The sequence below is a fragment of the Colletotrichum karsti genome (genome assembly GCF_011947395.1).
Source record: "Colletotrichum karsti strain CkLH20 chromosome Unknown Scaffold46, whole genome shotgun sequence".
Taxonomy (NCBI): domain Eukaryota; kingdom Fungi; phylum Ascomycota; class Sordariomycetes; order Glomerellales; family Glomerellaceae; genus Colletotrichum; species Colletotrichum karsti.
Window position 1 is genome coordinate 150,706 of NW_024065946.1, and position 18,864 is coordinate 169,569.

Below are 18,864 nucleotides of genomic sequence, written 5' to 3' on the forward strand. Positions count from 1 at the left end.
CAATGCAACTTGAATGCCTCAACCAGGCAGCCCCCCTCTCGCCATCTTTCTCGCCCTCTGGTCTCGGCGATTGTGGTTTGCCCTGGAGCCCTTGTTGGCTTCTTTCCTCCTCCGCGCCGCTTCAGTCTCCTTCTCCCCTGTCGGCCCCGCCACATTGCCGCCGCGTCCGCCTCTACCACGACCGCCACGACCACCGCGGCCACGCCCACCCCCTCTGCCACCTCTCGAGGAAGAACTACCGCCATCCGGCTCCGACTCTTCAGCGCCAGAACCACCAGGACTGGCCCTCCACGCCGTTGAAAGAAGTTCGTTTTGCGCGCCGGTGAATGCGGCAGCACCACTGTACTTGGCCTCAAGCCTCCTCTTCTGCGCCGGGTTCCTACCAAGCATGACGGCCCACCCCTCGATCGCCTCATCCGTCATGCCAGTTTCCTCCCTCAACTTGCCTCTCGCTTGGCCCCTTCTCGTCGTGGCCTGTCGGTCAAACAAGCTCGGGTCGGACTGGAACGCCTTGAACAACGTCTCCTCACTGGCATCCTGGTGTCCGTCTGCCTCCTCGTTGGCCGCGTTGTCGACTGTTCCACCCACATCGTCTGCGTCGTACGTGTCATCGCGCTCGTCGTCATCCGAATCAAAGGCCGCAAGCGCCGACAAGATGGCCGCTTTGTTGGGCGCGGTGGATCTGTCTTTCAGAATGTCGTCGGCCGTCTTCTCTGGCGACTTCTTTCCGAAGTGCAATTTCGAAACATCTAGTTCTAGTCTGTCTAGTTCATCATCATCAAAAACATTATGGCGTTCTGGGAGTTGTGGTGGCGTGGGTCTGGGTGCGATGTCGTGGCTGAATCTTCTCTCGATCTTTGGTGATCTACTTCATTGTTAGCAACAAATACGGCGAAGCGTCGAGTATGAACATACAGCTGCTCGCTGCGGTTAAGCCCCGAGAGATGTGGCGGCAGCGAATCCTCGAGTAGATGTGACGTGACGACCTCCGTGTTATCACCGTACTCATCAAACAGCTTGGAGATGAACCCGGAACCCAAATCAGGGAACAGATCTTGGATGAGCGCGATCTGACTCTGTCGGTGGATGTGGAGCTCAGCCTGCACGTCCCCGGCATCCGCGACACCCTTGCCCTTGTCGACCTTCCTCTTGACAAGCCTCTTCGGTCTCATGAAGCCGCCTCCGGGCTTCTTGAACCCCTCCAGGGCGGATATCCTGGTCTTCAGCGCCGTCGACGCCGCGCCCTTCTCCTCTGCCCGCTTGAGCAGCTGCTTCAGCACGGGTGTGACGGTGACCAACTCCGCGACGAGGGAGTCGTTGACGTTCAACGGTCCGGCCTTGTGCGTTTCCGCGGCGGACTTTAGGGAGAATAGCACGTCGGCGAGCATCCCGAACCGAGGCGACTCCCCATCCGTCAAGCCGATAAGACACACGTACGTCGTCGCGACGAGGACCTTGCGCAACGGCGGGTTGGTGATCTTGAATCCCGACACGAGACCATCGAGGAAGTCGGACCCCGCGATAAAGAATGCTGATGCGTCGGGGGATGCGTGCAGCAAATGGTTCAGTTTTGACAGCCTGCTTTCGAGAGATTTGAGGTCTGCTTTCAACCCTGCCTCCAGAGACTGCGTGAGAGACTTCTTCAGGCCCGCGAGGGATGTCTCGAGTGACGTCGGGTGTTCCTTCCATGCCTTGGACAACGTTGCCAGGGCGTTCTTGCGGAAGAGTTTGCTGAAGCCGCTGAGAAACGGTGGTGTTGTGAGCGGAATCGGTGGTGGCGCTGACGGCGTGGTGAGGAGGCGAGATGTCAGGGTGAAAGTTGTCCTTAGGAGCGTCTTTGCTTGGTGAGATGAGCCTATCGTTTCCGAGGGCCCCGTTTCCGCGACTTCGATGACGAAGGTTGAGAGGAAGTTCGGTAATGATTCGTCTTTAGTCACTGCTTTTGCGAGTTGGGAATCGGAGAGAGCGAGGTAGGCTTGGGAGAGCGTCGTCCAGGCTTCGATGAGAGTGTTCCAATCTTGCGGGGTGAGATGTGCCCGCCATGCCGCTGACGGGAACGGGGCAACGGGAGGGATTGTGGCCATTGTCGTCGCTTCAAACCGGGGGTGAAGAGTGAGGTGTTCCTATGGAGTTGCGGGGAGGAAGAAGCTCTACGCAAGAGCTGCCAGGAGTGGTTTTATTGCGCATGCGTCTTTGATGTTGAGATGTCGTTCGCCGGATGATTCATTGTCGCCGCAAGCTCCATGCCCGCTTCCAATTCGGCGAAGCTTGATGCGGAAGTGGGGTCCACGAAATCCACAGAACAGTACGTACCGACTTCCCGCACTAAGCCACGACAGGACTAGCGCGCCTCTCGGTAAAGCCCTACCTTCCAAACCCCACGAAAAAGTTCGCGATCGCGGAAATCCAGTCTTGCGAAAACCTTCAAGCTTTCCGACAGCCCAAGCCTTCATCACTTTGCCGCAACCCAGCCGTTCGAGTCGTGAAGGACATCAATCTCTCCCTCTTCAATCCCACTCAAATCCCCATCCGGACTTAACCTCCATCACAACAACCGTCAAGATGTCGTACAACAAGGACAAGGACTTCGGCGAGGCGCCCAAGACTCACAAGATCCGCATCACCCTCTCCTCCCGCAAGGTCCAGTCCCTCGAGAAGGTCTCCGCCGAGCTCATCGAGCGCGCCAAGTCCAAGGACCTCCGCGTCTCCGGCCCCGTCCGCCTGCCCACCAAGACCCTCAAGATCACCACCCGCAAGACCCCCTGCGGTGAGGGTTCCAAGACCTGGGACTGCTACGAGATGCGCATCCACAAGCGCCTCATCGAGTACGTGATTTCTCTGTTGCGCCCCAGGCGCTATGAAGAAAAATTGCTAACATAGTCTTCCTAGCCTCAACGCCCCCACCGAGATCGTCAAGCAGATCATCATCAACATCGAGGCCGGTGTCGAGGTCGAGGTCACCATCGCCGCTTAAGCGAGTGCGATTGGATCACGACGGAATGTTGTTGTTGTAGGAGGGACGACGGTATGGGCTTTGGCTTGGGAATGCTGCGTCGCGGGCGGGAACGAGGCCGAAAGGTTTCTGGGCCCGGCGACTGCGGCGGGACGAGTTAGGAGGTCTAGATACCACCCAAATCAACTAATGACCCCCATCTAAACATGTTGTGCAGATGCCGTGATGTTCCGCGGTTGGTGAATGTCTGGCTGAAGCACACGGGAAGCGTACTTACGACGCGATGATTTTGCTGTCAAGGTGCTTCGCATCGTAATGGCTTTTCGCTATTGATCGCTTTGCACCATTATAGCAGATACCCAACGACTTGTCCCCAATCCGACCCCATTTTCAGATCTATCCTATTGATATAACGCCATGCAATGCCGGTTCCTTTACACAGACTGCACAAGACCGAATTTTGTCTCTCCTCTCCCCTCCATTAATCATAGGTCCCAAAGGCAGAATTCTCTCTTGGGAGGCAACTCGGGCATCACGCTGCCCTCAAACTTCCCCGTCTGAGCAAATGCTTGCCACTGCAGCTTCGACTTATCATCATATGAATCGTCCGGAAGCTCAGTGTCCTTGTAGTAGTTCGGAGGCCCGTCGGGGAACCAGATTCTTGTCCACGATCCGTCGAAGGTACGAATGCCCGGCATGTTGTTCTGGTATGTGACCGGCTTGCCCTTCCAGTTCGACAGTCGTCCGTCCATGCCCTTGGAGCTGTAGCTGGACACGGGAGGATGTTGCCTCGAGCTGCCTGGGGGATATGGCCCGCTTCCGGCAGCGCCCGCTGGTTGGGCTGCTTGAGCTGCTTGAGGGGCTGGCGCAGCGGGTTGGCTGCCAAAGGGATTTGCTGCTGCTGTTCCCGCGCCCAGGCCGGTAGCTTGGCCAAAGGCTGGCTTGTTCTGTTGGAAAGGATTCGCGGCGGTCTGAGGCTGTGCCGGTTGGCCAAAGGCACTCGTGGGCTGGGTGGTCATCGAACCAGCACTGGGTTGGGCATCTTGCTTCGCGCCGAAGGGATTGCTCGCCGCCTGGGCCTGGGCAGGTTGTCCGAAGGGGCTGGAGGCAGCGGGCTTCGGTTGCCCGAACGGACTGGCCGCTGCGCCGGGTTGTGATGGTTGCCCAAACGCGCTCTGCGCAGGCTGCGCAGGCTGCGATGGCGCACCGAATGGGCTCGCACTCTGTGTCGGGTTTTGAGCTGGCTGCCCGAATGCGCTGGTGGTGCTGGTTTGTGCCTGTCCAAATGGACTCGCAGTGTTGCCTCCGCCAGCACTGCCAAAAGGACTTGATGTTGCCGCAGTGCCGCCTCCACCGAAAGGATTGGGCTTCTGACCCAAGGTGCTCGCCTGACCAAATGCGCTCCCCGTTGCACCAGGTTGTGACGGCTGGCCAAAAGCACTCCCTGTTGCCCCAGGCTGTGACGGTTGTCCAAACGCACTGCCCGTACTAGGTTGCGCTGGCTGCCCAAAAGCAGGCGTGCCAAAGGGATTCGGTTTCTGGCCCAACGCACTCGCCTGACCGAACGCGCTTCCCGTCGCAGCCGGTTGTGATGGCTGGCCAAAGGCTGATGTTCCCCCGCCCAAGGCACTGGGTTGCCCGAAAGCAGACGTCGGTTGAGATGGCTGGCCAAACGCCGGAGTCTGACTTTGAGCCCCGCTTCCGAATGCTGATGTCGGTTGTGAGGGCTGGCCAAACGCCGGTGTTGATGATGCCTGGCCGAACGCCGAGCTGGGCTGGGACGGCTGCCCGAACGCGGGTGTACCGAAGGGATTTGGCTTTTGACCCAGGGAGGAAGCCTGACCGAAGGCACTACCGGTCGATGATGGCCCGCTCCCGAATGCTGATGACTGTTGGTTACCAGCAGAAAAGGGGTTCGCCGTTGCCCCAGACGAGCCGGACGAGAAGGGGTTCTGTTGGCCGAGGGATGATGTAGCTCCATTTCCAACCGCAAACTTCCCCGTGGTACCACCCGTGTTTCCTTGTTTGCAAATGTCGTTTCGATTCGGGTGCTTCTGCTCTGCCGAGATGATGAATTGAATGGCGCCATCCAAGTCCGCGACCGCTGTCTTCATCTGCTGTTGGGCGTTCTGGTAGAGCTCTTGAGCTTGGTTGAGCTGGAAATAGTCAGTCGACCGCCCTCGAGCATCGCCCTAGAGTTCCTACCGCTTGCTGAGGATTTCCCGACGCTGTTGCCATGACATGGTGAAGCCGCATCTCCTCAAAGCTTTGTTCGCGCATCGATCCGCCGAACAGCTGTTCCGGTGCGTCCCTTCCCGGACCGTACGCTGACAGAATCCATTGTGGTGCCTCGGAGGTCAAATCCTTCTCGATCGCTTCCTTAGACAGCGAGTATGGTAGCGCTACGTGCATGTAAGTACGCAAGGTCGGGATCGGGTCTTCGAGGTGTACGAACAGTCGTTTCCGCCGCGGTTGAAGCCCCCTCCGGAGTTGGAGCCGAAAGCTGCAAATCGGTTGCTTGATTGGCCACCTCGTGGGTGCTCAAACCTACAGCTGTCTGTTTTGTCAAGAGTTAGCCTTCCGTCTTCAAGAAGCTTGCGATTGATGGAAAGGTGATGGCGCGACGTACTTCCATACCTGCAGGTCCCCTGCTCGTAGAACTTGCAGACCACCATGTTCGGTGTCGGTGTTGATTTTCGGCGCTACTTTTCGCACGGATCAAGCAACTATGGCATTGCGCGGGGCTCGGAGTTTGGCGGTTCGAGAATTGAGGGGAGGCAGCAACAAGCTTGTTGAATGTCACGAGAGCGCGCAGATTGGGCGTCGAAAGAATTATCTACAGCCTTTCGCAGCCTTGCTTTTGCTAGGTTTAGCGTGTCATTTGAACCAATCAGATAACGACAACAGACGCGACACTATGCATGCATAAATAAATACCTTATGCACGGATGCGCACAACTATTATGCACAACCCCGGTACTTAATTTCATGATGCCAGAAATCCCAATGTTCTCACTATCCACAAGCCGTACCAGTCGACTTCCTTTATGCTCTCCGAGAATCACCAAAGCACCGCCGAAGTCTTGATAGGGTTTGAACAGCGATTGTAAACAAGCGAGTCGTACCGTTTTCACGATGTCTGGACTTGGGACTTCGATGACGAACTGAAGCCTCCTCTTCACTCTGATGGACTATCGCTGAACGCACACTCAAATCGGCTTTCGGCGAAGCTTGAATCAATCGGCGATGTCGAGTTTCTCATTCAATCAGGTTGGATGGACAAATGGGAACACTTTGAGTTATGTGTTGACATTATTCTGACACTGACTGAGAACGATGTGGATTCCTCGTGGCGACTTTGGGCCCGAGGCTATTCAGCGCTGACATGGACGCAACGCTCAAGCATCTCCGGGATAATGAGCTACTAGACGATACATAGCAGTGACAACTGATGTGATGTAATATCTGCAAATATGATTAAAAGACTATCTCAGACCACCAGCTTCTAAGCCAATGTTGCAGCAATCATAGGCTTCAGCTGCTGCTCAACATAATCATTGTTTCTCCAGTCCGACCAGTCAACATTCAACAGGCCCCAAGACTCGTCAAAGTTCTGAGTGCCCTGGCGGATGTAGTAGCTTCCAACCAAAACCCAGATAAACCAACTGGCCTTGAACTCAGGAAGGGCCTCGGCCAAGCACGTGGCATAAACGTTTTGCCAGGTCGCGTCGTTCATGTTGAAACCGTACTCGGTCAACGCCACAGGGAAGACATTAATAGTCGCGGGATCGCTCTCGTTCATGGCCTGGAAGCCGCGGTTGTACAAGTTGTACTTCAGCGAGTCGCAGCTTCCGATCGTACCCTCGTAGTTGTGAATCTCGAGCACGAGCTTGTCGGCGTAGCCCTCGAAGTCGGCCAGGTCGAAGGTCTCGGTACCGGGCTCCAAAGCGGTGCCGCGGAAGACGGGAACGACGGTGGTATCGTAGTTCAGACCCGAGAGGTAGATGAGAACGTCGGGGTTCGCGCCGTTGATGGCGTCGGTGCCCTGCTGGATGTACTTGTACCAGTCTTGCCAGTGGTAGGAGGCGGCGACGAGATCCGGGTTGTCGGTGGCTTCGCGGAGTTCGTTACGGAGGGACATGGCGACGAAGGCGGTCCATGATTTTCCCTGCTCAAGTCAGCAACACGAATAGCAAAGCAGAGCCAGGTTGATTTACGTGGTTGGCCATGTAGGTCAGTCCACGGACCCAGTTCGCAGCATCGAACTCGCGGTCTCCCCACCAAGTGTTACCGTCGTCGCCGGAGCAGCACCACTTGCCCTTCGACATGTGGTTGTCCAGGAGGATGTAGATCTGCTGTTTGGCGCACTCCTCGGCGATGGCATCGTAGACCTATGATCTGTCAGTCCGAGACTTTATCAACCTCTACAGCCGTATGCTCTTACCTGGAGACGGGTGGTCTCCTCTGTGAAGGACGGGTTGTTGGCCAACACCTGGGCCAGAACAGCAGTGCCATTGGTCTCTCCAAGGCCATTGACAAAGGCCGTCTTCAAGTCGATGTCTTGACCATCGTTGTCGTAGATCTGGTCAACCAGCTCAATGGCGTACGTAAGGCGAATGGCGTTCATGCCCAAGCTCTTGATCTTGGAGACAACACCCTCGATGGAAAGGTACTGCAGACCTTCGGGAACCATGACCTCGCCATGGCCAGGCCAATTGGTGCCGGCGAAGGTGACCTGGTTGCCAGAGGCATCCACCGCCCAGCGGCCGCTAGTCTTGAAAGGACCATTGGGCCAGCTTTGCCTGGAGGTGTGAGGGAGAGCGGCACACAGGCCGGCGAGGCCAACGAGGGAGCTGAAGAACTTCATTGCGTCTGCCTTGGACCAAAGTGAAGCGTCCGGGAGGTTGTCGCGACACAGAGGGGGTATGGTATCATTCGACCATTCCCTCGAGTTCTTATATGAGTTCGCATTCGACCACACCGCGTACCATCGAGCTCCCCCTCACGGACCGAGAGCGGGACCTCCAGCTCTCCAAGGAACAACACTGACATCACGAGCATTGGCATAGCTTCCCCTCTCCGGACGATGTTCCCTGAATCGATGGTTGCCAATGTTCATGACTAGCACCCGACCATCGTTCGTAACCCGCAGCGGGGCATCTGTCGGGCGTCCCTCAGGCCATTGACTAACAACCTGAAGGACTCGGGGTCAGCTTTCTCCCGAGAAGACGAGCAGTGCCGAGGATCAAGAGTCGTACCAAGCCCGGGAAGCATCCGAATCAGACGACCAATGTTCAGCAAGAACAAGGTTACGCCAACTTCTTGGATCGACCACGTTCGTCCCGCCCCCGCATTGCTTGTCGAATGTGCCGAACGAGAACCCAGCTTTCCCCCACAATCGACTCGTTTCTTCCCCGCAGCGGCCAAAGCTCCCCAAATCGGCTCCGTTGCGCAGTCACAAGATGGCGGTGGTGAGGTTGCAGTTGGGGTGGAGAGGGCGGCAATGGCCGGCTCCGTGATCCCCGTGATAGTGACGCACAAATCAGAGAAGAAGCTAATCTCGTAAAGAAACAAAAAAGAAGCTCGCTCGGACAACAACGGGGCTGTACCTGGCAGGGACATGCCTTCTGCCGATCATGAGCTCAATGTGGCAGTTGGAGAAGTTTTGACAGAAGCTTCTGAGTGGTGCGCAAGTTCGGACGGATATCTGCTCGCGAGACCATCTCCACAGGCGTCTCGGGATTGGAATCTGGTTGTCTCATTTGTTTGGTACAGTTTGGTGTTGACATGTGTAAAAAACGTGACAGCAGTCGGGTCATGACGAAATGCTGCATACACATGGAAGAAGCGACCCCGGCCTTCGAACCGCATCCACGCATTAAACCTTTCTGTCCCGCGCATCCCGAGGCCGTGATCGAAAACGTCCAGAATTCCAAGACATCAACCAAAACGCTCAATTCTTGGCATCATAATCGCTTCTCAAGCTAAGCCTTCTCCCGGAATTCCACCAACGGGCCATCCTTCATACTCGTAAAAGTGTCATACAGCTGGAACTCCGAAACCCTCCTCCGTCCCTCTTCCAAATCAGCCCGCCCCTCGGCCGGGTCAACGACGCCGACCGCCTTGCGCATGTCATACAAGAACAATGTGCGCGCGATCGCGGTAGACATCTCAGCGTACGCGAGTCCCTTGCCGATGCACCCTCTCGCACCGATCGAAAACGGACAGAACGCGCTCTGCGCCCTCGCCGTGTCCGCCTCCGTCGTCTGCTGGCCCGAGACCGGGTTTGTCGCGCCGACTAGCCAGCGCTCGGGAATGTATGAATACGCCGAGGGATAGTATTCCTCGTTGTGGTGAATGGTGTAGTGCGGTGTTCCGACGACGGTGCCGGCAGGGATGTGATCTCCGTCGATGGTCATGCCGCCGGCCTGGACCTCGCGCGGGAGAAGGCCGCCCACTGAGGGAGAGAGTCTCATTGCCTCGTCGATGCAGGCACGCAGGTAGTGACATGAGTTGAGAGTCGCGCCTTGGCAGATCTCTTCAACGTTGGAGAACTTGCTGCGGACTTCCTCAGTCACCTTAGCGAGGGCAACCGGGTTGCGCACGAGGTAGAAGATGGTGGCAGCCATGGCAGTCGATGTCGTGTCAGAGCCGGCGATGATACTTCTCAAGTTAGTCGATGGCTTCGCTTCAATCATCACGAGGCAACTTACAGTAGGTTGGATTCTCCCCAGAGCTCAGGCGTCGAGAAACCTTGTCCGGTCTCCGGGTCGCGCGCCTTGAGGAGGTAGTAGAAGAAGTCTCTACGGTCGGTGTCCTCTCCCATTTTCGTTCTCTCGGTCAATTGGCCCTTGCTGTACGCCATGTACCTGGCGCGACCGGCCGCGATGGTCGGGAACAGGAGCTTATCGAGCTTGAGCTTGTCGACGATCGGCATCGTGCCGCAGATCAGATGTCTCTTGGTTGCAGCCGCGACCAAATCCAGTGCGAAGCGATTATCCGGGGCCTCGAGCATGTGGAATGCCTTGCCGAACGACAGGTCTCCGAGGATATCCATGGCGAGGTAATTACACCAGTCGGTCATGTTCTTGGGTTCCGACCATCCCTTGGTATCGGGCGAGCCACCACGGCCGATTTCCGTCGTGAATGATCGCACGTTGCCGAGAATGTACCGCTCCATCTCCTTCATCGCGCTGTCCGAGAAGGCGTGGGCGAGGACGCGACGCTTGCGGGCGTGGAGCTCCCTGTCGCGCGCGTTGTGGGTGTTCGGGGCGGGGTGGACGAAGGCATTGTAGAATTCGGCCTTGCGGACGTTGGATCGAAATCCGTAGATTTCTTTCAGAGATGTGGCGGAGTTGAATGAGACGGAGTTGGGACCGAAGCGGACAATTTTACCTGGAATGGTCGGTTAACCTCTCTGGCCTCGGCTTTCTTGCTCTGGGTAGAGCAGTCGCGAAGGAAAATCATACCATATTGGCTGTGAAGCTTATGAAAGTCAAGATGACGGTCACCCTTCCATGCGTGGTAGAGCTGGTAGCAATCCGTCACTTTCGCAAGCAAGGGGCCTGGGTATTTAGCCAGAGGGTGGAAGAATATCCGGTAGACAACAACTCCAGCGACCTTGTCCTCCTGTTAGTCTCACGTGCTCGCCCTTTTTCATTGAACGCGTAGTAACACTCACGTAAAGCACGCTTCCGAAGGCGGCGATTCCAAGCCAGAGCCATACATGATTCGTTCCTGGCGCCATGATGAGTATGACGGGCGATACTATGCGATAACAAGCTTCACCTCTCTCCGCAAGCTCGACGAGATTGGAAGAATAAGGTCACGAGGGAAATCAGAGACTCTTAAGAACTGGACCAGACGAGCTCAGTCCCATCAGTCCCGCCCGTCCCGACTGTCTTACATCGTCCCTACGGGTTCGAAATGGCTGTAACTCTTACGCAACCAGCGCCAAAGCCCCCTTCGGCTTTCACCGGTTTTTGAAAGCCGACGGCTTGCAAGGAGACAGCCAGCGCTTCCTTCGTCTCATCACAGCGCCCGCCAACCTTCCTGTTTCGGGACATTCGGGGCACGTAAGCGGTTAATCGCGGAGGAAAGAGACGTCAAAGACCGCGGGGGACCGCAGGTAGCCCGGCTTACCCCAAGATCTGTCCAAGATGCGGTGGCTTATCCCAGCATTTCTCCCCGCATTAGTTTCGCATTGGGGCATGTGAGCCAACGAGAGACGGTTTGATTACACACTCCCCGCACGTCAACGGGGGATTTTAGTAAGGGCGATCTGGGGTTGGGGCTGTGATCTACCGAATTGTTGGAGAATTATTCAAAGCCGTAAGTCGGCTTTCGGGTTTGACGTGTTATTGTGGGGAGATGGTTGGAATTCCGCCATGGGGCCGCGCTTTGTGCTCGTTTGGCAACGGCCCGAGCTTGAGAGGATTCATCTGAAAGTAAGCTGTCAAACTTGCCAATGACGCAATTGAGAAGTTTAGCAGCTTTTATTTGTAGGGTTGGAAATTTTGCAAACTTAAAGTGCTGTCTTCTTCAGCCGACGGTTGAGTCGACCATTGAATGCCACCACTTCAGGCTGGAGACGGGCTCTTAGACCGAATGCTCCAACAACGACGATGAGAATAGTGAGGATTGGCAATATAGACAGTGACAACGACGCCGACGACGACAAATCATAAAGACAACAACAACAACAACTGGGTTGGTCTTGAAGATGAGCTATTGAGTTTGGACTCGGCCACATGAAGGGCTTCTCGTAGTTGATCAACTCAGTAAGCAGCCTCGGATTTCCCAGTACAGCCGCACGGCTTGTCAAGTTGACATTCTCGATAACTTGTCACGGGCTTGAACGTGGAGCTGCATACGCCTCAAATCTATACACGACTTCTGACGACTATTCCAAACTGGTCTCGACACTACTAGACAGCTTGGACTGATGCCATTCGAATGTAACAGCAGGAACTGTTTATAATCTCTTCTTGAAATTCATGGCTTGAGGCCATGTCTACTACCAAAATGGGGTTGCGAAATGGGAAAGCTCTCAAGAGTCCACTATCATTAGCTGGGAGGGCTTGCATATCTATGGGCTAATAAACTCCCATTGTGTTGAGTGCTAGGTATTGCGCTTATATCGTGTTATTTGAAAAGTTGTTCCAAAAATTGTTGCATAATACGAGCTTTGTTTCCTTTTTTTGCAACACGAGATGATGTGACCACACGTTTTCAACTTCTTCATGTGAAACCATCACTGCCATGGCGGTTTTCTCACCGTTACATCAGTCCAGCGGAATAGAAAAAGAAAAAGACCTTCAGTCAACGATATTTCCTGTTCGGCTTAACGACGCGTTCACCCTCACCGATGTCAGACCTGGGCACCAACCGAACATTTCCTTCTTTATCCGCAACAATGCGATAAGTCTGCTTCAGGGCACTAATGTCATCAAAAACGCTTGTTTCCATCTTCTCGTCCTCAGGGGGATAGCTTCGCATTGCCAAAGCTACTAGCTCGGGCGTTGAATCCCAGCTTGAGCTCGTGATGCCACTTATCAAGCTCCATAGGATAAACAACACTGCCACGACACAGTATCCAAAAAGCCCAACCATCAGGTTCCTGACAGTCGTATTCTTATAGGTGTAGAAATACCCGAACGATTCGCCCATGAAATTCAACTTGGCTAGTCTGGCCTGATCCTCCCTGGGCACGTCAAAAGCCGTGTTGTTGAAGTTTTCATGAGTATCGATGGTGCCTCTATGAGAGAAGAAGTGACGCCACCAAGTGTCGTTGGCATCTTTGAGGCTCCAGATGGGACCTGCGTATGGTGCTGTGCGCGCCATGCCATTTCCAAGCATCCCGTTGATGATAGTCTCTACGGGGCCGAAAGTCCAGTTAAGACGTGTTTCCGCATTCTCACTGAGCCTAGCAGCCTCAGCTAGGTGCTGAAATACCCTGGCATCTGTGTCGCCAACCCGAGGATTCGTAAGATTTGCGTATGAGGAGTGAATGACGGTGATGTCTCCTTTCCATTGGGGATTGTAGGGCCAGAGATTGCCTTGAATTGGTTGATCCAATCTCGTTTCAAGAGTCTGATTGCGCCAGCGAGCATTCGTAAAACATCCGTACATAGCTAAAGAGCCATTCTGCAAGGGGATTGAAACGACGGAGCCGATGGAAACCCTACTTGCGAATGGGTCCGTTGGTTCGAGGTCGAAGAACAAGATCTGCGGGGCCGTTCTGTTTAGGCTCCCTATGAATGTTTCAATGCTCCGATATCTCATGGAAGTATCCAGGTACGGAGCCCCTCCCCACATGATGTTGGGGAAAAGAAGGGGCTGCTCTCCAATGAACAAGTCGGTCGGTCCAGATATTGTCGCTTGGCATCGCGTTTGAAGTGCGGCCACCTGGTGCCAAGAAGTAAACCTGTGGCCCGTCCCGTGCAAGTTGCTGTCAGTTTCCAATGACCTCATTCTCATGGCTGGGCTCCAAAATGCCTGCGCCCCCACCAACGCCGCAGCGGACGTGTGATGAGGCAGGTTCACCAACGACTCGATCCAGTTCAAATCCCCTAGGTTGAACTGTGGCCCTTCATTCGCGTAGGGATGGCGTGTGCGAATACTCATCAGGATGCGAGCTTGCAGCGTGGGTAAAACGAAGCTGTCCATAGGTTGCCACAACACTCCTTCGCGATAGCTGATCAGCTTTTGAGACGGAAAGTAGGCAGCCAGATGTTTGAGAGAGTCCCAGCCAGATGATGGACAGTGTGATACGCCCGCGGTTTCACAAACACCGCCACCCAGAGTATGGTTTGCATTTATGATTGTCGGGAATATGTCTTCGTTCGTTGCGTTAATGAAGATTGTTGTACCACCCATAGTATACCAGTCTTCTCTCGGCAAGAGGATCGTGGCAGTAGCCGGCGCAACAACCATGGCCAGTAATGCACAGACAAGCGTTAAGCATAACAAGAATGCCTTCTTCCAAATGCATGAGAAGGGGGCCAGGATCATGGCGAAAAACTCGTCAGACCAGACAAAACTTGGGGACTTGAAGTCGGTAGCGGCCAGGATTGCAGCCAGCGGCAGGCCCTTCCTGATGGTAATCTCTCTGAGAATAAAAGTGAACATCATGGTTGTAAGAGATGCAACCATGAAGAGTTCGAGGAATTTAGCCGTGAATTGGATGGCGAGATCGGCCTCTGTATCCCATTTGCCATTGGGAGTTAGGGTTCCGCCAACCCAGTGCTCTTTGTAAAGAAACCTGCTCATTACTGCAGTCGCGACGATCGGGGGAAGGTGTACGGCTGATGCCAAAAGTGCCATGGGCCGACTTTTGAAGATGACAACTTTCTTGTGGGTCTTAATGGAAGCTTTGGCTTTCTTTGTTGCTGCATCAAGGACGGTTTGGAATAGCCGGTACAGAGAATGGAGACCCCATGACTTGAGAGTATTCTGGGCAAAGGACTTCGGCCCGAGCTTGGGGTTTTCTGTCGGTTCTTCCACTTGAACGACGCTGCAGATAGGGTACTTAGCTACTGATACCAGCCCATGTTGTGCCTGCATACTTGGGCCTCGACATTATAAAATCCAATGGGGAAAAAGATGGAAGGAGTTGCAAGAAATCTGCTTACCCGATTTCCTGGGCATCTTTAACCCCTTGGAACAAGCTGCTGCGCCTCTTCAAAGTCGTTCTTGGGGCATTCTGGGGATCCTTCTTCGACTGGCTGAGAAGCTCCATTGTCTCCTGTGGATGATTGGGTTCTCTCATGACGGATTTGAAGGCATGGGAAGAGTTTTGCAAGTCTGGAGACGAAGTCGACTCTCAAATCTGAGTGTAGTATTAGAGATGAAGAGCTTGGTGGTTTTGATTGATAACATATAGCCCGCAGACATGAGCCTTCGGGTTCGGTATAAGTAATTGCTTCTACAAACACTCGGCCTTCGACGATAGGGGAACTTTCATCTAGACAACGAATTATACACCAATGGCGTGCTTACAAAGTATTGGACTCGAGGTATGTCAATTGCCACTCCGAGAAGAGAAATGTGACTAATTGAGAAGGCTGCAGCTGAATATGAGCTGGGCGCAGAATCTCACCTCACTTGGCGAGCTCTCCGATTTGTTCCAGGCATTAAATTGCGCGCGCTGGTGGACTATTCGGATATAGTGGGTGGCACAGCATCTGAAGGCTTTGCCAGCGTGGCACATCTGCAATGCCTCTTCTAGGCCTCAGTATCTTTTTTCGTGGGCAAGAAAGAGAGATAAAACCCCAATGATGAGTGTCAGGGCCGTATATTGTAGCTTGAGACACGTAAGCTTAAATTATCGCAAATAACCTCAAACGAGTTGAAAGACGATGAAGAAAGCCCAAAGAGTTTCATACATATCCCCTGAATAGATGATTCGGTAACCCTCGACATCAACACCTGCCCACCAGAGAACAATGTGCACAAGGCTACGCATACGCAGAGCCTGCGAGTTGATGTTGCTTCCAAATACAGACGACCAACAGAGATCGACAACCACACAAGGCACCGTAAACCCGTCTCGGCGCTTACCTGAAGTCCTGTCGTATTCTAGCGGCTCTCGGCACATCTTTCGACTCTATGCTATTGGCTAGAGTAGTCCAGACACGATTGAATTACCAATTTGAGCCTTCCTTAAGGGTGTTCGACGGGTTTGTTGATCTCGTACGTAGTTCGCTTAATCCTGCCGCTTATCCCAAGAGGCTCTCGAACGTTGACTGTCCATTCATGTGCCTACGGTCTCCTACATAGCTTACATTCGCAGAGGTGAGTCTCGACCTGATGTGACGAATGAAACAATCCCCCTAACTCTCAAGTCAACTTTTGGCCGTCTTACTCACGGAACCTGTGTCACACTTCTCATTAGCACCAATGTGTCGCTAGGCACCAAGACAGATGGGGATCACGTATATCTCTGAAATCCATTAGGGATCCATGTTTGATCAATTTGTTAACATTTATCAGTCCCTTATGTTACTTACACGGGGGGTTACAAATCGCGTCCTTAGCCCTGTATAGGTTGGAGGCATCTCAACGTTGACCTTCATCGTTGTCATCATCGCCATCATCGGGTACAATAGTGGCAACTCGCCGTTACTGCTCCTGCAAGCATTTGTCCAGGTTGCACACAATTCAAGTTCAAGATCTTCATCCATTCTGCTACAGTAGATAGTAGCTACTGTTGAGGTTTTACTACTTTTTTTTCTTCTTTTTTTTTTTGAGTGGAAATTCTCGCTCCTTGGGCTCAAAAGGTTGCCAGAATACCATTGAGGTTGTATTAAAGCAATCAGAAGCACGACAATTTGCGACCCATGATGGCTAAATGAAGGGTAAAACGAAAAGAGAAACGGGTCGCCCATGTGGTGATAATCTTCACAGCCCTCCATTCCTAAATTTGAAGTCACGACATATGCCGTGCCGGTCAGTGTGACCACAGTCTTCAATGTTGTATCAATCCAGCACGTAAGACGGCTTGGGTGGCTTAGGTTGAATGGTCTGTTGATCAGCCGCAAGTTTCGGTCACAAAAGCTTATTCTCAACTAATCTCTGTCGCTCAAGGTTACATGCGTCTTGCAGCAGAAGCATCTCAAAACTTCAATGGGTACAGTACCAGAATTTTGTTTGTTCACCATGATTCTGCGCAATCCATCTGATGGAAGTAAAACAATTGACCTATCAGTGACTTGCCCACCGCTGCGTAGTATTGCCAAGAAACCAAGATCTTGGCGCGTGAAGACGTTCCTAGATCGGGCAGGTCGATGCAACGGTGATGGAGCCAACCTCTCAATTGCTTTTCAAGCTTCCTTTTTGAGTTTCTCGTCCCGACAATGTGGCGCCGCTGATAATCTTCTCGAGTCAATCGATCCTGTCAATAGACGCTCTAGGAGGCTGGCCTTCCGGGGAAATTCATGTTGAATTTGCGATCTATTGGGTAATTCGCCACATCACCGGACCAAGTCGCAAAAAAGTGCCATCATCGATTCATCCCCAGCTTCCTTATCTATCGCCTTGGCACAATCACGCGAGATACTGCATGCATGTGCGACCCGGTTGGGGGGGTCAGGTACGGATACCTACGCACGCAATGCGAAAAGAAAGGACACAAAACCAGTCCGCTTCGCACTCTCTCGTCTCCTGTTATGATTTCCTCACCGACTCTCGCCTTCATCAACTTGGCATCCTTCTCAACCCAATTGCCCGAAGTCGGATTCCAGTAGCCCAAGATGAGAACGGCCGCTCTCGCTCTGGCCCTGCCAACCCTGGCCAGCGCCGTGAAGTGCAAGCCCTACGTCGACTCTGAGTCGCTCCAAGAGCTGATTGCGATCGATGACCTCCTTGCCGGTTCCCAGAAGCTCCAGGACATCGCCGACGCGCACGAGGGCAACCGTGCCTTCGGTGGTGGTGGCCACAACGCCACAGTCGACTGGCTTGTTGAGGAGCTCGAGAAGCTTGACTACTTCGACGTCTACAAGCAGCCCTTCACCGAGGCCTTCGCCGGCTCCAAGGCGACCCTGACCGTGGGCGGCGCCGCTGTCGATGCCCGGCCCATGACCTTCACCCCTGCTGGCGATGTCAGCGGTGCCCCCTTGGTCAGCGTCGCGAACCTTGGTTGCGATGCCGCCGACTACCCTGCCGAGGTCTCCGGTGCTGTGGCTCTGGTGTCAAGAGGAACCTGCAACTTTGCTGTCAAGGCGGGCTTGGCCAAGTCCGCGGGCGCTGTTGCGGCCATTATCTACAACAACGAAGTTGGCGCGCTTTCCGGAACGCTGGGTGAGCAGTCGGACGCATATGCGCCGGTTGTGGGAATCACTCAAGCGGAGGGTGCGAAGTTCGTGGAAGCTATCGCGGCAAGCGAAGATGTCACCGTTGTGCTGAACGTCATCTCCATCATCGAAGATCGCGTCAACTACAACGTCATCGCCGAGACTCGTGGCGGAGATCCCGACAACGTGCTGATGATCGGAGGCCACTCCGACTCCGTCTTTGCCGGTCCCGGTATCAAGTGAGTTGAACTCCTGAATCTCTCATCGTAACCACCACTAATCACTTTGCTTTTCCAGCGACGATGGCTCCGGCACTGTGGGCGTTTTGACCGTTGCCAAGGCCCTCACCAACTTCCAGACCAAGAACGCCGTCCGTCTTGGCTTCTGGGGCGCCGAGGAGTACGGAAAGCTTGGCTCCTACTACTACGTCAAGCAGCTCAACAGCTCCGAGGAGGAAATCTCCAAGATTCGTGCATACCTCAACTTCGACATGATTGCTAGCCCGAACCCGAAGCTTGCCATCTACGACGGAGACGGAAGCGCCTTCAACTTTTCCGGCCCTGCTGGTTCTGATGTAATTGAGAAGGATTTCGAGGAGTTCTTCGAGAACAATGGCCGGGGACACGTCCCGACCGAGTTCAACGGCCGTTCTGGTAAGCCCAACTCTCATTCAGACGCCTCATTGCCGTGACTGACAGATACGCTGCAGACTACGCCGGTTTCATCGAGAACGGAATCCCCTCTGGAGGACTCTTCACCGGAGCCGAGGGATTGAAGACCGAGGCTGAGGCTGCGCTGTTCGGTGGCGAGGTCGGCGTCGCATACGACGTCAACTACCACTTAATCGGCGATGACATCACGAACCTGGACAACGACGCATACCTTATCAACACAAAGGCCATTGCGCACACTGTTGCCAAGTACTCCATGAGCTGGGAGGACTTCCCCGCTGTCAACCTGGCCAAGCGTCGGTATGCTGCGGACACCGCTCAGCACCTCAAGAGGGCTGCCGAGCTCACGGGTCACTCTCACGACGGACCCTGTGGCGGTGGTTCTCACGCCTAATCGATGGGAGTAAGCTGGTTCATGGTCTACCATAAGTGAGTATCAGTCCTTTGG

The 18,864-nt window shown here is 54.1% G+C and overlaps 7 protein-coding genes across 7 annotated transcripts; 2 read left to right on the top strand and 5 right to left on the bottom strand.

Annotated features, from left to right (window-relative positions):
• Nucleotides 1-18: 18 nt before the first annotated feature.
• Nucleotides 19-2,084, bottom strand: CkaCkLH20_11199 (CUE domain-containing protein; the record flags this gene model as incomplete). Its single annotated transcript, XM_038893913.1, has 2 exons — nt 19-865; nt 916-2,084. 2 exons carry the CDS (start codon nt 2,082-2,084, stop codon nt 19-21), a joined length of 2,016 nt encoding a protein of 671 aa, XP_038740739.1.
• A 478-nt stretch (nt 2,085-2,562) lies between these two features.
• On the top strand, nt 2,563-2,974 carry CkaCkLH20_11200 (putative 40S ribosomal protein S20; the record flags this gene model as incomplete). The annotated part of the gene is made up of 2 exons (XM_038893914.1): nt 2,563-2,825; nt 2,890-2,974. The coding sequence occupies 2 exons, from the start codon at nt 2,563-2,565 to the stop codon at nt 2,972-2,974; spliced, it is 348 nt and encodes a 115-aa protein (XP_038740740.1).
• A 464-nt stretch (nt 2,975-3,438) lies between these two features.
• On the bottom strand, nt 3,439-5,628 carry CkaCkLH20_11201 (CCCH zinc finger domain protein; the record flags this gene model as incomplete). The annotated part of the gene is made up of 4 exons (XM_038893915.1): nt 3,439-5,109; nt 5,159-5,355; nt 5,409-5,510; nt 5,583-5,628. 4 exons carry the CDS (start codon nt 5,626-5,628, stop codon nt 3,439-3,441), a joined length of 2,016 nt encoding a protein of 671 aa, XP_038740741.1.
• An 830-nt stretch (nt 5,629-6,458) lies between these two features.
• Nucleotides 6,459-7,820, bottom strand: CkaCkLH20_11202 (beta-1, 6-galactanase; the record flags this gene model as incomplete). The annotated part of the gene is made up of 3 exons (XM_038893916.1): nt 6,459-7,121; nt 7,171-7,344; nt 7,398-7,820. The coding sequence occupies 3 exons, from the start codon at nt 7,818-7,820 to the stop codon at nt 6,459-6,461; spliced, it is 1,260 nt and encodes a 419-aa protein (XP_038740742.1).
• Nucleotides 7,821-8,937: 1,117 nt separating this feature from the next.
• CkaCkLH20_11203 (cytochrome p450 family protein) lies at nt 8,938-10,700 on the bottom strand (the record flags this gene model as incomplete). Its single annotated transcript, XM_038893917.1, has 4 exons — nt 8,938-9,616; nt 9,667-10,348; nt 10,423-10,573; nt 10,635-10,700. 4 exons carry the CDS (start codon nt 10,698-10,700, stop codon nt 8,938-8,940), a joined length of 1,578 nt encoding a protein of 525 aa, XP_038740743.1.
• A 1,731-nt stretch (nt 10,701-12,431) lies between these two features.
• On the bottom strand, nt 12,432-14,693 carry CkaCkLH20_11204 (uncharacterized protein; the record flags this gene model as incomplete). The annotated part of the gene is made up of 3 exons (XM_038893918.1): nt 12,432-12,531; nt 12,606-14,468; nt 14,587-14,693. 3 exons carry the CDS (start codon nt 14,691-14,693, stop codon nt 12,432-12,434), a joined length of 2,070 nt encoding a protein of 689 aa, XP_038740744.1.
• Nucleotides 14,694-17,205: 2,512 nt separating this feature from the next.
• On the top strand, nt 17,206-18,810 carry CkaCkLH20_11205 (aminopeptidase y; the record flags this gene model as incomplete). The annotated part of the gene is made up of 3 exons (XM_038893919.1): nt 17,206-17,984; nt 18,043-18,398; nt 18,455-18,810. The coding sequence occupies 3 exons, from the start codon at nt 17,206-17,208 to the stop codon at nt 18,808-18,810; spliced, it is 1,491 nt and encodes a 496-aa protein (XP_038740745.1).
• Between the last annotated feature and the right edge of the window lie 54 nt (nt 18,811-18,864).